Here is a 22,523-nt window from a genome sequence, read left to right as displayed (position 1 = left end):
TGTTATCTGTCCGAGGAGCAAGAAGCATGTATGATGAGACTTTCTAGAGTCTGATGCATTGACAGGAAGGGAGGGTCCCCTGGGGCAGGATGATAACGTCTTGCTCCCAACCAGTTCACCGCTTGTGCTGAGATGGGCTTCTCCCAAGCTGCTATGACAGGTTCCAATAAAGCATAATTTAAGGGAAACTGGGATTCTGGAACAGGTGCTAGACATCTGTGAGGATGCTGGTTTTGAAGTCCACCAAAGGTAGTTGTAGATCCAGCATCTCCACGCCTTCTTCACCACAGAATGGTAAGACATGACTTCTAGGGTTGGGGGTCCTGCAGGAAACTCCATTTACAGCTCTGGAGAAAAAGCCAAATTACTTGCAGTGTCTATGACTGCCAGTTCATGTACTTGCATCCCATCACCATCATACCCATAGACAAAGATTGAGGTGATTTGAATCCGATCCAACAAGGTCATGGATTCTCTGGCAGAACTCATCTGCATCAACTCATCTTCCTCAAGACCTCTGGACCTGTGCTGATGCAAAGAGTCCATACCAGAAGAGGTGGCACCGGCATCCTCCAGCTGAAGAAGGTGGAGGTGGTGGCATCTGTGGCTTCTGAGATGGAGTGGTGTACCTCTGTGCCGGAGTGAAGAAAGAGGGAGGCGCTAAATGGCATCAATGTTGGAGTGGGATGCATAAGATTTTGTGTGTCAGATGGTCATATGGAGCCTAAAGACAAGCTAAATGGAATTGTGGCTCAGGCAAAAATGTTAAACATAATGCTGACAAACACCACTGGGTCCCTACCTGGTACCAGGAATCCCAGGTATGATACAGCCGGGCAGTCTAGATACCGGCACTGGAAATTTCAGGTATGTCGTAGGCACACCAGAGGGGAACCAGTCTGGCTGTGGTATCAGATTGGGCCACTGGGGGGAGGTGGGTCTACTGGTTCCAGAACAAGCAACTCCAGTTCTAAGGATGAGGATCCTGAAGGAGACAGAGAGTGTCATGGTGGCTTAACTTTTCCATGCTTCTTGTGCATTACTTTTTTACTAGAGGAATGTGAGGAAGGTGCCCTTGAGTGTGGCCTCAACCAACGATAACACCTCTTTTCATTGCGGGCCTTGGGCATGGACAGTTTGGCCTCTCACTCCATGATCACCTTAAGGTACATGTGAAGACATGAGTCACAGGACCTGCAGTTGTGGTCTGACCCACAGCATAGAAAGGGAATACGAATAGGGGTTCCTCACAATCCCTATAGGGCTTGAAGTCTGAATGTTTTCGTGGAAACATGACTGCACTATAACAAATTTGTTCTGTGAGGAAATCTCGCAAACTTAGTGAGAGCAAGCTCCAGATTCGTGTGGAAAGCATGGAAAAAAGGCAACTGACATTGTTGCGCAGGGATGGGTGCTATATGGCTTCTGTGATGCCATGTGATGTTACTTCTGGCGTTGATACAAAGCCAGTACACCCACTGGCGTCTTAAGAGCTTTGTGGTTTCCAGATCCAGTTTCATGCCTAGAATTATCCTATAGGTGAGGAATCAACAGGTAGAAGTATCCAAGAGAATGTCTGTCTCATTTAGCTACCTGTTGCATCCTCCAGTCATTCTAAAACGTGTTTTTACAGAACCCTTTACTCATTATAATGTTTGCTATTTAAATACATTTAATTGATTACGCACTGGCCACTTAATGTTCATTATAAATGTTGAACAATCAATTAATAACAGTAATTATAGATTTCAAACTGAAAGGATAGTTCACTATAGAGCGTGCTGTGATTTTTGGTGACCTCAAACTTCAATACAGGATGAAAGAATGTATAATGAATGGAAGAATCCTCACCTACAAACACATCTTTGTCAGTACCCTCAGGGATGCAGTAGTCAACTTCTTCATTTTTATAAAAATGGAATGGCTGGAAAGTGTCAAATATGAAGTCCCCCAAGTACTCCTCCATGTAGGTTGAAAGAATACGACGATCAAAGCTGTCAATGGCGCGACCACCGTACATCACCTGGGCAAAAGAAATCAGAATCATTACCATTTCAGGCAGGTTCATTATTACCACCTGTAATTTTTTCCTCATTTCATGACCTTCACTCAGTCCTAATTGTCATTTGAGGCACATCAGTGAACAATAATAAAGAAGTCTGATGTCAAGTTTGGAGGTCTATAGGACCAAAGTCTTGAGACGGTGGAAACCGTCCTGAAAGGGGTGTGCAGACTCACATAGGACTTTGGACTGTGACATTGCGGGGTGCAGCTTTGCTCCAACAGAGGGAAGCTTGCTACCTCTTGCTTGTGGATATTTCCTGGTTATTTTGAAACCTCCATTTTCTTAAGGGCTTTACTCAGCCTTGCTTTCATGGCTTCCAAGATATATTCTGCAGATACCCGAGAACTGATGACACTGAAAAATTATATAATGCCCTCTATCTCAGATGCATGCCTGAACAGTCTGTTGCTAACAGCCTGATGTGCTTGAGCAGTTTGATGTTCTCTGTGGTGACTACCCTCTCATGAAACTTGGTGTCATTCATGTCCTAGTGAAATGACACACTCAATCGATTGACAAAAATCTCCAGCAGATTGAGATTATGGAGCACATGACTACTTCTGAGTCATTTGCTTTATATAGAGGTATGAGACAAGGCTGTTCTCTCTCGACCCTAATATTTTTACTAGCCATTGAAACTTTATTGTATCTTCTACGTAATTCGTCAATATAGGAATTATTGTTAATAACGTTATTTTAAAAACTTCTGCTTATGTTGACGATGTTCTACTCTATATTAGTGACCCCATAACCACTATACCCAGTATACTGCACATTATACATGACTATGCTTCCCTCAAGATACTCAATAAATATTATAACAATTTTTTCTTTTTTACAACAGATATGCTTAGTGATAGCAATATTATTTGGAATTCATCTAGTTGAAAGTACTTAGGAATTTATTTAAAAAATTCAATTAAGGACACTGTCGACATAAATTTTGAAAAAAGTAATCGCTTGTATTCCAGAGAAATTAGACAAATGGTCTTTCTCGAACTTATCCTCGTGGGGGAGATTGGAAGCAGTTAAAATGGTTATTTCACCTCAAATATTATACATGCTATCAATGCTGCCTTTGTCATTACCTACTTTTTTTTATAAGACCTTTAATACAATTCTTGGGAAATTCATTTGGAATAACAAACCTTAAAGAATTCAATATAAAACGTTACAACTCTCAAAACTAGAAGGTAATTTTGGTCTTCACAATTTTCAAAAATATAATTTCTCTTTCTTAGCAGCTCAAAGTGTTCATTGGTTTGCAAGCTTAGACGTTAGTAACGCACCAAATTGGGTCCTAATTGAGAGGCACATTGCTGCTTCTTTTCCTCTACCTGCAATCCTCACCATGGACCTTCATAAATTAGGATCGAATTTGTCAATCCTAAATGTAACAAAACAAGTTCTTACTAAGGTTGATGGGTTATTTCATATTACAATTATCTACTCTAAAAAAGCATCACTATGGTATAATTCTAAGCTGAAACGACATACTCCTATCTGTTCTTGGTCAACATGGATTGATGCTGGTATATTTTATGTTTTTGACATTTGTCATAACAATATGTTTCTATCCTTTTCAAATCTAAAATCCAAATATCATATTCCAGCATCTGCTTATCGTCAATTCGACATCTTATGTAACATAATTCTACATGCAAATAATTGCTCCATTCCTCATCCTTCATGTTCAGATATGGAGCTTTTGTTTAATATACATAGGCTCTCTGGCCATATTGCTTCAAAAGCATATAAAAAATTAAATTAATACTTACTGATCCTTCCAACGTCTCCAGCTGTCTATATTTTGAAACCCTATTCTTAATACCAATTATTCCACAATCAGTATGAAGAAAAGTTGGCTAGCCAATATTTCTAGTTGGTTACCTTAGTCTATTTGAAAAGCAAAAAAGGCCCCCTGAGATACTTTAGGCAGGGGACCAGGGGAGAGTACACTGAAACAATCAACAAAAGAAAATCCCCCTGCCACTGATGGCTTGAAAACAGAATATCCTGCTATTCAATGGGACAAACGTTCCCACAAAAAGACCGAACCACCCTAATAAATATGAATAAGTTGATACATCAAGTTATACTTATTTAATACATTTAGGGCCATATGTATCAAGGTACCAATTAGCGATTCTGTAATAGCGATTTTTAAGAAATCACTAATTCAGAATCGCTAATTGGTATGTATCAAGAAAATTGCTATTTTTTAGCGATTCCTTGATATTCCTTAATTGCAAATTTGCAAATTGCGAATTCGCAATTAAGGAATACTTTCCCATTCATTTCTATGGGCCAGGAGGCCCATAGGAATGAATGAGAAGTTATTCTCAATTTGCGATTCGCAATTTGCTAATCGCAAATTGAGAATAATTTCAAGGGTGCAGGGGTGTCCAAAGGACACCCTGTTATACCCCTAAAATATGCATGGGTGCACATGTGGCGCACATACATGCCATTAGGGCATGTATGTGCGTCACATGGCACTTTGAAAAATGCAGAAATGTGCATTTTTCAAGGAATTCAGAACTTACCACCAACTAGAAGTTGGTGGTAATTTGCGATTCCTTAAGGCCATTTAGCAAATTTTGTTGGCTTCTTACATTGCATTTAAGGAATCGCAAAATTTGCGATTCCTTAAATGCAATCGCAAAATAAGGAATCACAAATTTTGCGATTCCTTATTTTGCATGCAGATTTGGGTGATACATACCATTTTGCGAAAATGCGTTCACAAACGCCGAAATTCTGCGAATTTTGGCGTTTGCGAACGCATTTGGGCATGATACGTATGGCCCAATGATGTCAGTCCATCCTTTATAAAAATATAGTATGGTACAAAAGAACAAGTTACTTACCTTCGGTAACGCTTTTTCGGGTAGATACTATATCTGCCTGTGGATTCCTCACCTTGTGAATATCCCCTTGCGTTAGCAACATTCGGAAATTCTTTTTGTAGCTTCGCGCCGACGTGGACTCCGCTGACGTCACCGACGCCTATAATAGGCCCACGCCGGCGTGATGACATCAGTTCCGCCCTTTTTTCCGTGCCTTCGAGGCACACGGACGGACCGATGACAGTAGACATATACACAGTATACGCAGTAAAGAGATCAAGGTAACACACACAGTGTGAAGCAAATGCAATAAAACATTTGAAATAAACAAATCCTTGACCATAAAATAATACATTATAGAAACTTCTGCCATAGCAGAGTGGACAACGGGGAGGCGGGTGGGTCAGTGAGGAATCCACAGGCAGATATATAGTAAGTAACTTGTTCTTCTGATAGATACATCTGCCGTGTGGATTCCTCACTGTTAGACGGGGACCTGGAGGGTCGGCCGAGCACAAGGGGAGAGGCCTCCGGTGAGGGCCGTCTCCAACGATCGTACAGACAAGTAACTTCCCCCCCACAGATGGACACCACACGAAGATCAGATTAACACCTTTTATAGGCCGTTCTTGAAGTAAGGTAGTACGGTACAATGAGATCAGGACACGATGATCCTCTCACTTCTAGTCTCTATTAGGGAAAGGGGGTAGCGGGACAGTCTTGGTACCCGTAGGTACGGAGGTGAAATGGTGATAGCTCACAATCCTCGAGCTCGGTGTTCGGACGGGTCAGACCGCGGCAGCGCCAGCAGGTCCCGAAGAGGTCATAGGTGGAAACGGGCCGCGGCAGCGCCAGCAGGTCCCAACGAGGATGAAGGTTACAACGGGCCGCGGCAGCGCCAGCAGGTCCCACGAGGATGAGGGTTACAACGGGCCGCGGCAGCGCCAGCAGGTCCCTCGAGGATGGAGGTTACAACGGGCCGCGGCAGCGCCAGCAGGTCCCACGAGGATGAAGGTGACAACGGGCCGCGGCAGCGCCAGCAGGTCCCACGAGGATGAAGGTTGCAGAAGGCCGCGGCAGCGCCAGCAGGCAGGACAATAGTTCACAAGGCAGGGCTGCGGCAGCGCCAGCAGTCCGTCAAGGATGAGTTCGTCGCGGTGTCTCTCGACTCCAGGATACAACTGCCTTCCTGTTCTGGGGCTGCCTCAGTTATAGGTCTGGCGCTCTTTGATGTCCGGACCCTCGCTCTTGAAGGTCGGGAGGTCCGGGATGAGGGAGTCCAGACACCCAGCAGGGGGGTGGAGCCAGCGCCCGGGGAGGCTGGGGGTGATCGGCACCTGGCGGGAGAGAGCCATCGACACTCCTTACTCCTATTGACCTGCCAAGTGGTCCGTTCACCTCCTGGGTGGATGGTGGTGCCGGGATGTCGGGGCCTGGCCAGGCCCGGGGTTGGGGTCGAGTTGAGGCCACGCGGCCTCGTGGCGCAGTGTCTAAGATGGCGACTGGTCCGGGCAAGGGTGCTGACGGTGGCCCAGGCCAGGGACACAGGGATTCCCGGGAGCAGACGTCCCATGGGGGACGGGTTGGGGGTTGCTTCTGCGGGTAGGACCTGGAAGGCCGGGACCAGGGCCCTGTCATGCGGGGAGGGAGTGAGCCCTTCATGGGGCCTGTCCAACATGCGTCCCCCCCAGCTGAAGGCAGGGAGAGTCACCCATCTTCTTGGGGACTTTCCTCGTCGAGGCGGAAAAAGCGGGACAGGCCATCCGCGTTGGCGTGGTCTTGACCAGGGCGATGCTCTACAGTGAAGTCCATCCCCTGCAGGGAGATGGACCATCGCAATAGTTTGGGGTTCTCCCCCCGCATTAGCATGAGCCATTGTAGGGGCCGATGATCTGTTTGTACCCGGAAATGGGTTCCGAAGAGGTACGGCCGGAGCTTCTTGAGGGCCCATACTACTGCGAAGGCCTCTCGCTCAATGGTGCTCCAGCGCTGTTCTCGGGGCTCGGACCTCGGTTTGTGTTTCGGGGGGTTGCCAGGACTGAATGGCAGCTACCTTGAGTTGGAGGGGGGCCACCAGACCGCTCCCCACTTGGTGTCCGAGGTAGGTCACGGACCCCTGGCCGATTTGGCACTTGCTGGCCTTTATGGTGAGGCCGGCCTGTTGGAGGGCCTGCAGGACCTCTCGGAGGTGGTGGAGGTGGTCTGTCCAGTGGCGGCTGTATACCGCGATGTCGTCCAGGTAGGCGGCGCTGAATTCTTCGAGGCCCACCAATACCTGGTTCACCAGTCTTTGAAAAGTGGCTGGAGCGTTCTTCATGCCGAAGGGCATCACTCTGAAATGGTAGTGCCCATCCGGGGTGGAGAAAGCGGAACGTTCTTGGGCCCTGGGGGTGAGGCCGATCTGCCAGTATCCCGCTGTCAGGTCGAAGATGCTTAGGTAGCGAGCTGCCCCCATGCGGTCGACTAGTTCATCTGCTCGGGGGATAGGGTGAGCGTCGGTTCGGGTGACCGCGTTCAGGCCCCGATAGTCAATGCAGAATCGGAGCTCCGGTGTGGTGCCCGGGGCCGCGGCCTTGGGGACCAGGACGACCGGGCTGGCCCAGGGACTGTCCGAAGGCTCGATGACCCCGAGGGCGAGCATCTTGGAGACTTCTTCTTGGATGCATGTACGTACCCGATCCGGAAACTCGGTACGCCCGGTGTCGGACAGGAGGACTGTCCCCAGTGTCCACGTCGTGCAGGCACCAGGAGGTGACTCCGGGTGCGAGGGAGAACAGGTTTGCGAACGGCAGCAGGAGGGCCCGACAATCTTGACGCTGCTCTGGGGTCAGGGCCTCGGAGAGTCGGACCCCGTCCACCGAACCATCTTTTTCACGGGTCCTCAGTAAGCATGAGCGCAAAATCCGCTCCGATCGCGGATTTTGCGGATTTTCGGTAAATTCGCGATCCGCGAACTCTCGCGAATTTACCGAAAATCCGCAATCCGCGAGCGGCGGATTCCTGGGTCAAAAGTTGAAGCCTAATTTACGATGGCGCCGGCAAGCTGCCAGCGCCATCCTCAAATAGTTACTTAATTAGCTTCAACAGGAAGCTCTAATAGATAAGATAAAGCAGGGGCTCGAGCGCCTGCTTTATTTTACCAATTGAAGCTTCCTGTTGAAGCTAATTAAGTAACTTTTTTACGATGGCGCTGGCAGCTTGCCGGCGCCATCGTAAATTATTTACAGCAGGGGCACAAAACGGTGGTGTCTTCTTGAATAAATATGAAGGGCAGGGTTCATTCTGGCACGATGGTCCCGGCACAAAAATTAAACCTCAACAGGAAGCACTTACAGATATCAGTACAGCACGTGCCCAAAAACAATCGTGAGTGTCAGTTCAATGGGATGAAATTTACCCTTCAATACCAATTGATTTTCTTTTCTGGCCTCTTTTGGAAAATGACAATAAGATGCCAGCAGAAGGCAAATAAGCTGAAATTGTAGCTAAAAGACATGAGAGATTTCCAATTCAAACCCTTTTCACCTCCAGTGCAAGTCATAATTGTTCCACAATCGCAAATCTCTTAACAGCCTTAAAGTATGCCAGGAAAAATAACTTATTAATTTTATGCATCTTCTAGTGTAGAAAGGCTGCAGCACACTCTAGGAAGGTTCAATTTGTTTAACCGAGGATTAATTGGCTGACAGATTTAGACGATATAACTCATGCATTTCATTCTCAGTAAATCTAAACGAACCTCGATTCAGAAAAAGAAAGCCTGAGCAGAAAAGGAGTTTTCAGATCTAACACAAGGGGGAAGAGAGGACTCACAGCGGAGACGAAATGGAAGTATGAATGCAGATTGTGTTGTTGAGCTTTAAATTCGCATATCTCAAAAGTTTCTCTCTCAGGCGCCGTTGCATTTGTCACGAAATTGTCAGGGCCGAAATCACCTATTCTGTGTGCGGTGGTACCTGTAGTATTTGACTTTGATACACTGGAAAAGATAGGGCTGGGGAAGCGTCCACGAGCACGTATACACCTCCCCCCAAAATATTGGTATTGCCCATTCAGGGCATTATCTAATGCAAGACATGGGGTTATATGGGTTCTAGAACACTGCTATTTAACATTAGAGAACACCCTACATACCCATACGCTCTTCCTCACCTTCTGCGAGTACTCTTTGATTGCCCATTCACGGCGTGATTATGTAAGGACATGGGAGAATAATTCTTTATATTGGAGAATTTGCAAGATATGACATTGCCATATAACTGTGAGCGTTGTGGAGGCTGGGCAGCTGTGCCCTCTTCCCAAATATACCGTCGAAAATCAGCTGTGACGCTGGACAAAGGCCTTTGCATCTTTGACCTTCACGAGCGCAATCCCCGTGCTGTTATGTGACCACTGAGCTTCTGTCTCTACATCTACTGCTCTGATCAGTCTCTGACCTTTTATACACACAAGAGGCATGTGCACTCGCATGGAAGCCCCGTCCGTTTGGCCCCGCCCACACACTCGACGAAGCCCCGCCCCCAAATCCGCCGATCCGCAAAATCCGCGGATTTTGCGGATCCACGATCCGTGAATTCGCAAATTCGTGAATCGTGGATCCGCAAAATCCGCCCATGCTTAGTCCTCAGTAGGTCAGGGAGGGGCTCGGAGTCTCCTTCTGCGCCACTGTCGGTAGCCATCAGCAGGCTGAGCTCCGAGCGCACGAAGTGGGGTTTGAGTCTGTTGGCGTGGAGAACCCGGAGGGGGTTCCGGGGGGACTCCAGGTCGATGAGGTAGGTGACGGGACTCTTGCGCTCGATCACCTTGAAGGGCCCTGTCCATTTGTCCTGCAAGGCACACGGTTCGATGGGGGACATCACCCATACCTGCTGACCCGGTTCAAACTCGATGGAGGAGGCATGTTGATCGTACCACTTCTTCATGTCCTCTTGACTGGCCTCAAGATTGGCTTTGGCGATCTCCCTGAATTTCCGGGTCTGATTGCGGAGGGTCAGGAGGTACTTGTAGACGTCTGGAGGGGTTTTTAGGGGGGCCATTTCCCATTCCTCCTTCACTAGGCTGAGAGGCCCGCGAACGGGGTGTCCGTACAGGAGTTCGAAGGGGCTGAAGCCGAGGGACTTCTGGGGGACTTCTCGGTAGGCGAAGAGGAGGCACGGTAGTAGCACGTCCCACTGGCGGCGTAGGGGTTCTTCTAGCCCCATGATCATCCCCTTGAGAGTGCGGTTGAACCGCTCGACCAGTCCGTTTCCCTGGGGGTGATAGGGGGTTGTGAATCGGTAAGTGACCCCGCACTGCTGCCAGAGGGATTTCATATACTTTGAAATAAAGTTCGTACCCCTGTCGCTGACGACTTCCCGGGGGAAACCCACTCGAGAGAAGATCCCCATTAAGGCTCGACCCACTACTGGGGCTGTTATAGTACGAAGGGGGACCGCCTCAGGATAGCGGGTGGCGTGGTCCACCAGGACCAGGATGAAGCGATGCCCTTGTGCTGTTCGGGGGTCCAGGGGCCCCACAATGTCTATTCCCACCCTTTCGAACGGGGTGGTCACCACGGGGAATGGTTGTAGGGGTGCCTTGAGTTTGCGGCCGCTCTTCCCGCTGGCCTGGCAGGTCGGGCAGGACCGGCAGTGGTTGGAGACGTCATTTCTCATTTTGGGCCAAAAAAAGTGAGTCACCAGGCGGTGGTAGGTCTTGTCTTGCCCCAGGTGCCCAGCCAGGGTGACATCATGGGCCAAGTTCAACAGGAAGTCTCTGAAGTGGAGGGGCACCACCAGCACTCGACCGGCCCCCAGCTCTGCGATTCTCTGCTCGCTGTACAAGAGATCATTGTCCCAATAAACCCAGTGGGCCCCGGTGGTGTCTCCTTGGCCCTGGGCGAGCGCTTGCTGTCGCAGTCCCTCGAGGGAGGGACAGGTCTTTTGCTCCTGCCGGAATTGTTCTTGGGTGGGCCCCCCTTCTTGACGCCACTGAGCCAGGTCGGGAAGTTCGGGGGGCTGTGCGGACCCCTCTGTGGTGGGTTCCGGGTGGTCGGTATGGACGAAGTCTTCTTCTGGAGCGATCGAGGGCGGAGGTGCTGACCATTCCGGTTCTTCGGGTCTAGGGATGGTGCGGGTGGCCATGGACCGGGTGGTCACGCACGCCCAGTCCGGGAGACCCAACATCCCCAGATGCTCTCTTCTTTCAACAGCTGCCCACGGGGAGCTCTCGAGATCGTTCCCCAGGAGGCAGTCCACGGGGGCATCGTCGCGGACAGTTACTTTCAGCATGCCGGACACTCCTCCCCATTCGAAGGGGACGCAGGCCATCCGACACAGGCTCTCCGAATTGTCTGCCGATCGGACGGGGCAAAGCACGTTTGGCAGGATTTGTTCTGGGGTCACCAGGTGACAACGGACGGCCGTCACACTGGCCCCGGTGTCACGCAGTGCCTCGGCCTTGCGCCCATTTATGCTCACCCATTGGCTGTACTTCCGAGTGTTGGCGGGCAGGGGAGTCCGCGGGACCATGTCTCTTCCTCCTAGGCAGGCCAGGGTCATGGCGGCGGGTTCCCACTCGAACTGCTCCGACTCGTATGCTTCAGGGTCCTCGGAGACTTGTTCTTCTCCTAGGGCGGCGGCCGCCACCTGGCGGGGCCCGGGAACCTGGTTCTTCGGGCAGGTCGGGTCACTGGCATAGTGGCCGACTCGCTGGCATCGATGACACGTAACGTGGGCTCGGAACCCCGGGCGCATCGGGGGGTTTCCCCGGCCTGCTGGTTGCGGGGTGGTGTTAGCGGGAGCGACTGGGACAGCGTCTCTGCCCCGGCCCTGTCCTCCTCCTCCTCCCCGGGGACGATGATGACCTTGGTTGGTTCTGTTCTGCTCGTTCGGCCCACTCCGGGCCACTCGGGTGCTCTCCCACCGATCCGCCTCGGTGGCGAGCTGCCGTGGTTCAGTCAATTTACTGTCGAGGAGGTGCTGCCTGAGCTCGACGAAACAGTTGTTGGAGAGGTGCTCCCACACAATGAGATTGAAGAGTTGTTCGTAAGTGGTTACGTTGTTACCCTTGATCCATCCCTCGAAGGCCCGGCTGAAATAGTTCACGTATTCCAACCAAGTTGTACCTGGGATCCGGGTGCAGTTGCGGAACCTCTGGCGGTACATTTCGGGCGTAAGCCCATATCGACTGAGGAGGGCAGCCTTCATGTGGTCATAGGACGTCATTTGATGGTCCGGAAGCTGCAGCAGGGCATCACGGCCCTCATTGACGAATCTCCCCCATAGACCGGCTCCCCAGTCACTTCGAGCGACCCGGTGGGCAGTCATGGCGATCTCATAGGCCTTGAACCACTGCTGTATGTCGTCGTTTCGGTGATATTCTCGGACCACATCCTTGGGGATGTGGACCTTCTGCTCGGTAGTACCCGGGGAGCGCGGTGACTCGGGCACCCCTAGGTTTTTGTTCAGTTTGCGCATTTCTATCTCTGCTAGTTTGCACTCGTGCTCGTATGCCAGTCTTTTTTCTTCGAGATCCCTCTGTCTCTGTTTTTCCTCTCGCTCTTCTCTGAGCCGTAAGTGTTCTAAGTTTATTTTTTGTTCCGCCAGCTTCAATTCTCCGTCTAATTTGAGCCGTGCCAAGTCTAACTCGTGTAGTCTATTTTTTTCCCGCTCCTGGATCTCCTCTCGGGAGGGGCCTGTTCTCCGTTCTTCCGTCAGGGTGGTGTTGACTTCCGGGGCTTCGGGGTCCCGGGGGGTGGCGGTATTCGTCTCTGTCCAGGCCTCTAGGGCGTTTTTGAAGTCTTCTTTTGTGCTTAGCCCGGTGGTAGCAATGCCTAAGTCCATGCAAAATTGTTTGAGCTCTCGGTGGTTGTATTCTTCCAGCTTTTCCATCTGGAACTTCTCTGCCGATCCGCTCTCTTTGGTCGTCATTGTGGTTTTAGTCGTAGGGTGAGTTACTGTCTGTACGGTACGCATTGGTTCGGATCGCGCCGCTGGCCACCAATGTTAGACGGGGACCTGGAGGGTCGGCCGAGCACAAGGGGAGAGGCCTCCGGTGAGGGCCGTCTCCAACGATCGTACAGACAAGTAACTTCCCCCCCACAGATGGACACCACACGAAGATCAGATTAACACCTTTTATAGGCCGTTCTTGAAGTAAGGTAGTACGGTACAATGAGATCAGGACACGATGATCCTCTCACTTCTAGTCTCTATTAGGGAAAGGGGGTAGCGGGACAGTCTTGGTACCCGTAGGTACGGAGGTGAAATGGTGATAGCTCACAATCCTCGAGCTCGGTGTTCGGACGGGTCAGACCGCGGCAGCGCCAGCAGGTCCCGAAGAGGTCGTAGGTGGAAACGGGCCGCGGCAGCGCCAGCAGGTCCCAACGAGGATGAAGGTTACAACGGGCCGCGGCAGCGCCAGCAGGTCCCACGAGGATGAGGGTTACAACGGGCCGCGGCAGCGCCAGCAGGTCCCTCGAGGATGGAGGTTACAACGGGCCGCGGCAGCGCCAGCAGGTCCCACGAGGATGAAGGTGACAACGGGCCGCGGCAGCGCCAGCAGGTCCCACGAGGATGAAGGTTGCAGAAGGCCGTGGCAGCGCCAGCAGGCAGGACAATAGTTCACAAGGCAGGGCTGCGGCAGCGCCAGCAGTCCGTCAAGGATGAGTTCGTCGCAGTGTCTCTCGACTCCAGGATACAACTGCCTTCCTGTTCTGGGGCTGCCTCAGTTATAGGTCTGGCGCTCTTTGATGTCCGGACCCTCGCTCTTGGAGGTCGGGAGGTCCGGGATGAGGGAGTCCAGACACCCAGCAGGGGGGTGGAGCCAGCGCCCGGGGAGGCTGGGGGTGATCGGCACCTGGCGGGAGAGAGCCATCGACACTCCTTACTCCTATTGACCTGCCAAGTGGTCCGTTCACCTCCTGGGTGGATGGTGGTGCCGGGATGTCGGGGCCTGGCCAGGCCCGGGGTTGGGGTCGAGTTGAGGCCACGCGGCCTCGTGGCGCAGTGTCTAAGATGGCGACTGGTCCGGGCAAGGGTGCTGACGGTGGCCCAGGCCAGGGACACAGGGATTCCCGGGAGCAGACGTCCCATGGGGGACGGGTTGGGGGTTGCTTTTGCGGGTAGGACCTGGAAGGCCGGGACCAGGGCCCTGTCATGCGGGGAGGGAGCGAGCCCTTCATGGGGCCTGTCCAACACTCACCTTGTGAATAGAGTCCCACAGCAGTCCCCACTCCCGGAGGAGGGTGTCCACTCTTCTAGACCAGGAAATCCTGAAGGACAGAGCGTGCAAAATGACCGTCCCTCCTCACCTCAGAATCCAAGCAGTAATGCTTTGCGAAAGTGTGGAGGGAAGACCAAGTTGCCGCTCTACAAATATCCTCAACAGGCACACCTCTAGCCAACGCTGAGGTTGATGACTTAGCTCTCGTAGAATGAGCCCTTAGACCCTCTGGAGGTTCCTTACCGTCCAAAGAGTAGCAGATCTTAATGCAGAGGACGATCCATCTCGACAAAGTCCTCTTATGGACCGCTCTTCCTTTCTTGCAGCCAGCAAAGCCAATGAAGAGCTGGTCATCCAAACGACAGTCTTTAGTCCTGTCCAAGTAAAAAGACACCGCCCTCTTGCGGTCAAGACGGTGTAATCTCTCCTCCTCCTTGGAAGGGTGTGGGGGAGGATAAAAGCTAGGAAGGGTAATGGATTGACCAAGGTGGAAAGAAGTCACCACCTTTGGCAGAAAAGCAGCCCTGGTCCTAAGAACCATTCGATCAGCATGAATGGACAAGAAAGGGGGCTTGTGACTAAGAGCTTGAAGCTCACTTACCCTCCTTGCCGAGGTTATTGCAATGAGGAAAACCGTTTTGAAAGTCAGAAGCCTCATAGGACATTTGTGAAGAGGCTCAAAAGGAGCACCCATTAAAAATGTCAACACAAGATTTAAATCCCACTGAGGCACAATAAAAGGGGTAGGAGGGAACTTATTCGTGAGGCCCTTCAAAAACCTTAAAACTATAGGAGATTTAAAAAGAGAAGGCTGGTCAGGCAAACAGATAAAAGCCGACAACGGAGATACTTCCTGTGCGACTTCAGGATTGGGATGTGAAAGTACGCATCCTGCAAGTCGTTCGACACCATCCAGTCTTCTTCCATCAGCGCTTGAAGAACCTGAGCAAGGGTGAGCATTTTGAACTTCTCCTGTTTGAGGTAGAGGTTCAAAATCCTGAGATCCAGGATTGGCCGAAGTCTGCCATCCTTCTTGGGGATCAGGAAATACCGGGAGTAGCATCCCTGACCCCTTTTCTGCCCTGGAACCACCTCTATCGCACCTTTTCGGAATAAAGCCAGGACTTCTTCCTGCAGGAGAAGCAGGTGGTCCTCCGAACAATAACCCTGGCAAGGAGGGTAATTGGGAGGGAATTCCTGGAAAGGAAGTGCATACCCATTCTCTACAAGATTGATAACCCAAAGATCCGATGTTATTAATTCCCAACCTTGTAGAAAATGTGTAAGCCGACCCCCCACTGGACCCACATGATCCGGAATGGCGGATCTAGGGCTGCTTTGCTGCGTTGGCAGGGGGTTGGGAAGGAGAGGAGGAGGAGGAGGAGGAAGCTTGACGACCTCTAGGGCGGGATCTTTGTCTGCCCCTGTACGACTTGTACAGTGTATTCTGCTGCTGTTGAGGCTGCTGCTGGGATGGTCTGTAAGAACGAAAGGAAGATCTTCCAAACCCCCTGAAGCGTCTTCCAGTAGTACCCCTGGACTGAAGACCCAAAGATTTTGCAGTGGCCCTACTGTCCTTAAAACGTTCCAAGGCAGCATCAGCCTTCTTGCCAAACAATCCTGACCCATCAAAAGGCAAGTCCATCAAAACAGACTGGACGTCTGCAGAGAACTCTGATGATTTAAGCCAGGCAGCCCTCCTAGTGGCCACGGAGGAGCCCATGACCCTTGCACCGAATCAGCAGTGTCCAGACCACTCTGAATGACCTGTCTCGCAGCTGCCCGAGTGTCCGATATCGCTTCCTGAAAATCCTTCCTGTCATATTCAGGAATCTTCGGAATCAACTGCTTGACAGAATCCATCAAAGCATGGATATACCTTCCCATCAGACACGTTGCGTTGGTTGACTTTAACGCCATACTGGCTGATGAGAAAACCTTCTTGGCACTTTGGTCTTGCTTTCTGGATTCTTTATCTCCAGGAACCTGTGGAAAAGCACCAGCAGATTTCTTCGAGCAGGCAGCCTGCACCACCAAACCCTCAGGCAGAGGATGTGTTGATAAAAATGCAGGGTCCTCAGGTGCAACTCTATATCTCCTCGCCACTGTTCTAGAAACTGCAGCAGCAGATAAAGGTTTCTTCCAAACCTCATAGATGGGCTCAGATAAGGCCTCATTGAAGGGTAACATAGTTTCAATAATAGATGAGGGTGAATGAAGCACCTCAGTCAAAATATTAGGCTTATAATCAGCAGTGGGCAGAGTAATATTCAATAAGCTCGCTGCTTTTTTAATAACGGTGTGATAAGGCACCACATCCTTTGATGGTACATTTGACACTGAAGCCAATTCCCATTCAGGCGATAGTTCAAGCCCACTGGCCTCACACAAGTCTTCAAAAGGATCCTCAGAATCCCGTAATTCCCCTTCTTCAGTATCTGAATACTGATATCCTTCCTCTTCCAGAAGTCTCTGGGCCTTTCTCCGAGATCTTTCCTTCATAACAGAAGCCAATGGATTCGGAATCGACTCCGACGGGGTCGGTGCCGGCGTCGAACCCGAAGTCGGACGAGGTCTTTCAATACGAGGTCGGGCAGAATCCTGCCTCGGAGTCGTAGGTATCGGCGTCGATGGGATCGGCGTCGACGGAATCGGCGTCGACGGAATCGGCGTCGTGCGCTTCGGCGTCGACGACGCCGGTGGTGTCGGAAAATGCCAATGCGGTGGTATAGCCGACATAAAAGGCATGAAGGGCGCAGGGGCGTAAGCCTGGGGAACACCCAAGTTAAAGGCCATAGGGCCCGTGGGACCAACAGGTGCACCAGACGGGAACATTGCCCTGGAATAGACACCAAACATGGCGTTCAGGAACTGAGAAGGATCCTGACCTGGAGTTGGAAATTCAGGATATGGACCTCTGGGTTGTTCCTGAGGAGGCGGAGTCGATACGACGTCGACCTCTTCATCGAGTCCAGGAACCGGGGTCGACGAACCCGCAGGCACCGGAACCTCGACTTCACCAGCCCCCTGCTCCTCACCTTCATCCTCCTGACCAGAAGGATTGGATGGAACCGGAGAATGGACCTGCTTCTGAGATTCGGGTGAATCCGGATGTGAAGCCTCATCATGTTCCGACTCCGAAATCTCCACTTCCTTGCTCAGAAGTTTGACCTGAGACTTCGGTCTTGAACTAGAGTCCTTTCCAGAGTGATGACGTGACTCATGGCTCCTCTTCTTGTGTTTCTTCCTCGAAGACTTCAAAGCGTGAGCCGAAGACGACTCCGAGCGTGACCTCGAACGAGACCTCGACCTCGACCTCGACCGACGAGATCGAGACTTCAAAGATTTCTTAACTTTCTTATTTTTAAGTTTTGCCACGAGGAGTTTCGTCTCTCTTTCTCTTAAAGCCTTCGGAGTCATCTTCTTGCAGCAAGGACAGTCCTCGACGTCATGGTCGGAGCTTAAACACCAAACACAGCATTCGTGAGGATCGGTGATAGACATAGACTTGCCACATTCGCCGCAAGCTTTAAATCCAGTCTTCTTCGACGACATTTCGAAGAGTATAAAGATAGACACAATAGTTAGCGTCGACGACGCAGAAAAAAGGGAACTGATGTCATGACGCCGGCGTGGGCCTATTATAGGCGTCGGTGACGTCAGCGGAGTCGCGTGCGAAGCCGTGCCTCTGTGACGTCCGGATCCACGTCGGCGCGAAGCTACAAAAAGAATTTCCGAATGTTGCTGACGCAAGGGGATATTCACAAGGTGAGGAATCCACACGGCAGATGTATCTATCAGAATTAATATTTTGTGGGAACGTTTGTCCCAGTGAATAGGGAGATATTCTGTTTTCAAGCCATCAGTGGCAGGGGGATTTTCTTTTGTTGATTGTTTCAGTGTACCTTAGTGTATCTGCCAATCCAATTCATTTCTTTTAAACAAGTGCTATTGGTCTACTGTCAAATTATATGATGTACACCTTCCTGATAAACCAGAATGTTGACATAGTAATTCAGAATCTGGTCATCTGAAACATAGGTTTTTTGACTGTCCCCTTATTTTCCAATTTTGGTCAAATGTTTGGGATACAATTTCTAATATATTTAAATTTGATATACCCCTAACTTTTAACATTATTATAAACAAATCGTATTCCCTTCCTAAACCTTTATCCTATATGTATATGATATTGTTTGACCTTTTATTTCACGTGCAATCAAATCTATCACTATGAATTGGAAATCTGTAAACCTTATATTTGTACAAGTATGGTGGGATTTGATTCTTTATATAAGGAAAGGAATTGATTTTTCTTTTACCAAAACGAATACATTTCCTGTAATTCAAACTCATATATGGAAAAATTGGATGGATATATTTCTAATTAAACAGATATGAATACGCATTTCTTTTTATAATTTTTTAATCAGTATTCCATTTGTAGAACTATATATGTTTATAAATTATATTTCATTCCAAGGTTGTTATTAATCCCAATACATTCTTAGTGCACAATTAGATATCATATGTATATCATTACTGTAACCGTTTACTACACTTTTTTACTGATATTTTTTGTCTGTTTCTTGTTCATCTATTTATAAAACTCAATAAAATATTTTGAGCACAGAGATTACAGTGCACTGATATTAAGATCTCGCTAATGGCATGTGGCACAAGAACAGCTAAAACCTGTCATCTGAACCTCACCTGTTAGACACCATTAGTGCATAATGAATTTATTTATAGCGTCAAACACAACATAAAAGGTAGACTGTCCTTTCCAGAATGTGGAGAGATGCTGGTAATTAACACTTCTTAAAAAGGCAGTAAATGAGATGACATGCAGAGCACAACAATTAACCAAGGAACAATTTGTTTTCTTCGTTCTTTTAGACACTAGAGAAACCCAGTACTATACAGAACTCTGTGCAATGTCCTGGACTTGTTCCAGTTTCTTGAAAATTGTAATGATGTCCTCAATGTAAAGTGTCACATCATAATTTTATTTCACAAGAAAATACAATTTGGACGCTCTCAAAATTCATTTTGATTTTTGAGGATCATACGTTCCCAACCAAATTTCTGACAATGCAGTTGTAGGCCATCATACTGTGAGTAACTGGATAACTGGCAAATACCTCCACCAGCTAGAGGCAACATTGGCTGAGCTCAGAATGAAAGGAGAACACGACGATAATGGGATCCTTGATTTATAGAGCCACAACCAGACTTGCTCGACATCAATCAACATGTTGTTCAAGGGACTGGAGCAGATTGGACTTTAAGCCCTGGCTTGAAGTGTGTCACTGGATAATAACATATGGCGCCTATCATGCAATTTTCTTTAGCGCTTTTAATCATGGCGTATTGGGTGCCATGGAGCTGGACTTAACTTCAGTGCCTATTATTTTTGCTTTTGTTTTCTAACTTTTATGTAAAAAATATAAAACAGATTCCAGGAGTACGTAAATCTTAACCCCCAATGAAATCATTTTAAAGAAAACAAAACATGATTCACTACCAATAGTACGAGTTACTTACCTTCGGTAACGATGTATCTGGTAGAGACGATTCTACCTGCAAATTCCTTAACGTAGTATTATCCCCAGGCGTGAGACTGGATCCGGAAAACTTTGCTGCCACAGCATCCCTGCGCGTAGTGGGGACGGCATTGCGCGACTCCGCCCTGGCGTTGTCCGCGCACGTGATGTCAGTGAGGTCACATAAGTCCCACCCCGGCGCGCCAACATCAGTTTTCTTCTGAGAACTTTTCCGCGCCACAATGCGGAGCCACCAACTGTGGGAACATGGGAACAGTGTGCGAAAAAATAGAACGTTTGGAAAAAATGGTGAGGAACAACACCATAAGGAGCAGAGCCAGGCACTGCAGTACCCAAAGGCAGGGAAAAGAATAAAGAATAAAGAACAGAGCTCATCCCTGAACCGCCACCCTGCCAGAATGTAGACAGTACCCCCCTGAGACAAGGCACACATGCAAAATGTCGTGACAACCGGAGCAGGAGTATAACCCCAACTAAGAACAACGAAGCGGAACCAGTTCCTAGACAAACAGGGAACAACAACCCTCCAAGGCAAGCCTAGCACAGAGTGCGACAATCCCAAAAGGAAAGAAATGGCAAAGTGCTGCCAGGTGACCCCAACCCAAAGGGGAGCAGAGGGGCAGGCCCCTAAAACAAAGAGGGAGGAAGGGGAGGGACGAGAGCAAAAGCAAGCCCCAATCATGAAGCAACCAGGACAGAGGGGCACAGGAGTACCTATAGACCCCTCCTCTAAATTGCCAAAGAGGAGGAAGGAACAAGAAACAATGACAAAAACAGCCTGTCAAAGAGCGAAGAATGCACTCATGGAAACATAGCCATCCACCGGAAGGCGAGTGCAGAAGGCCAACCAAAAAGGTCCTCGCAGAACGGGGAGGAAGGGCGGGCCGTGAAGGAATCTGCGGCAAGAATCTTCTCTACCAGATACATCGTTACCGAAGGTAAGTAAATCGTACAGCTGATAGACACTACTAGCGGCAGATTCCTTAAGGTAGAATAGATACCCTAGCCATACTCACGTGGAAGGAGGGTCTGCGAAAGGACCCAACCAGCCTGGACATAACAGAAGGTCCCACAGGGGACCAGTCCAACAGACAGGGCGAGGAACGCCACTCCCCAGGCAAGGGGAACCCCACAATCAGAACACCCCCGACCCCTAGAGGGGTGTGGGTAGAAGAAAAGAGAATGAGAAGTCTGGTCACACTCAACAGGAAACAAGGGCAAAGCCAGGGGAGGCTGAAGCGCCCTACGCCCCTATAAGGCAGCCGAACCTCCAGTCAATTCCAGGTAAGGAAGAGGGAGAAGAAGAAAAAGAAACCTAGAGGGCCCAGGGAAATGAGGGAAAAGAAGGCAAGCCCACCGTAGTCGGAAATCAACAGACCAGACAGAGCAGCGCCGGAGGCAATAGGCAGCCGGAAACAGGAAGAATAGCCCGAGGCCCCCAAGAAGACCAGGCAGGCTATGCCTGAAAAAGGGAAAAACACACACGCGAGTTACCATAGAGTTATAATGGGAACAAAAGAAATGGAATCTAGTTCTTTTAGGACACTTCCGGATGGACTAGGAGAAAGCTACTGAAAACTAGGACACTATGATAGTCAATCCCCACAGGAGTACCGAAATACTCGCGTTACCTCACCCACAGGAAGCGGGTGCATAGGTGTCAAAGTGTGTCGGGTCTCGTCGCTGAACCCTATGGAGCCTTGAAGAAAGATGCTGCAGGCAACCAGGAGAGAAGTGTCCGGGTGGATCCAAGGGCGGATCGAGGATGAAGAGTACCTGAAAGCAGAGGGGACAGAGTCTGGGTCACTAGCCAGTGACCAGGAAGGAACCAGGAAGGAACCAGGCGATGTCGCGCAGCAATCAGGTGATGTCGTGAAGATTGACTCTGCAGCCACGTGGACCACGGGGCATCGACGAAGGCCAGGAGCTGGATACGGACTGTCCCACAAAGGATCTCGCTGTTGGCGGCGTCGGCTTCCGGATTGGAGTCAACAGGCCTTGGCAAATGCAACCCACGCAGGAATCTAATATTCGCTTTGGGATAGACCAGCAAGGTCTATGGGACTTCTCTTTTGCAGGGAAGCAGGGGCCCACCTGGAGGAACCAGGCAGGTGCTTCAGATTCAAAGGTTCATCATCACAGAGGCCACTAGCCAATGGGCAAGTAACCAGACAGACGCGTCGAGCAGGAAAATGCAGAAGGGCCCCACGCAGAACTCGTGGAGTGTGGAGGGCTGATCTTCGGTGCAATTGATGCTCGGGGCTGGGGCTTCTCAATCCCCAATGCACAACTTCGAGGGTGCCTCAGAAGCTGCACAAGTAGCAAGCAGCAGGCTTTTCAAGATGGCCGGTCCCACGTCTCACGTCGCCTCCACGGGTCTCAGCTTTGCAGGGACTGTGGATCAGGGTCAAAGAAGTCTGGAAGTCTGGCTCATGTCGGACTCTGTGCTCGGGCTCCGCCAGGAGCGTCGACAAAGTAAACCGCAGATTGCTGGATGGTGCCTGTAGGTACAGGGTGGTCACTCCTTGACCACAAGGGAGATTCTTCAGTCGTCTTCTGTGAAGTAGATCGTCGAAGGTCCAGAGTTTCGTTCAAAGTTTCAGTTCAGGATAAATCTAAAGTCTCTTGACTCAGCTCCTACCTATATACTAATCTGAGGGGCTGGATTACCTGCTAGGTCCCTCCTATGGGTGGGACCAGGGAAGGGGGTGGTTACACCCCTTTCCCTTTGTCCAGTTTCGCGCCAGAGCTGGGGCTGGAGTACCCCAGCAACTGGTTTGAACCGGGCTATGCATGGGACACCTTGTGTGCCCCAGGCAGTGTCTCATTTCATTCAGC

The 22,523-nt window shown here is 49.9% G+C and overlaps 1 protein-coding gene across 2 annotated transcripts in view; it reads right to left on the bottom strand.

The window, feature by feature from the left end:
* Positions 1-22,523, bottom strand: part of DNAH10 (dynein axonemal heavy chain 10) — a 2,445,728-nt gene that overhangs the window by 43,301 nt on the left and 2,379,904 nt on the right. For both annotated transcript variants that reach the window (XM_078667623.1, XM_078667624.1), the window contains one exon: positions 1,852-2,023. In XM_078667623.1, coding sequence (XP_078523749.1) covers positions 1,852-2,023 — 172 coding nt within the window. The remainder of the gene's footprint in view (positions 1-1,851; positions 2,024-22,523) is intronic.

The sequence above is a fragment of the Lissotriton helveticus genome, chromosome 11 (assembly GCF_964261635.1).
Source record: "Lissotriton helveticus chromosome 11, aLisHel1.1, whole genome shotgun sequence".
Taxonomy (NCBI): domain Eukaryota; kingdom Metazoa; phylum Chordata; class Amphibia; order Caudata; family Salamandridae; genus Lissotriton; species Lissotriton helveticus.
The sequence above is the reverse complement of the archived record's forward strand: the minus strand, read 5'-3'. Positions and strand labels throughout refer to the sequence as shown.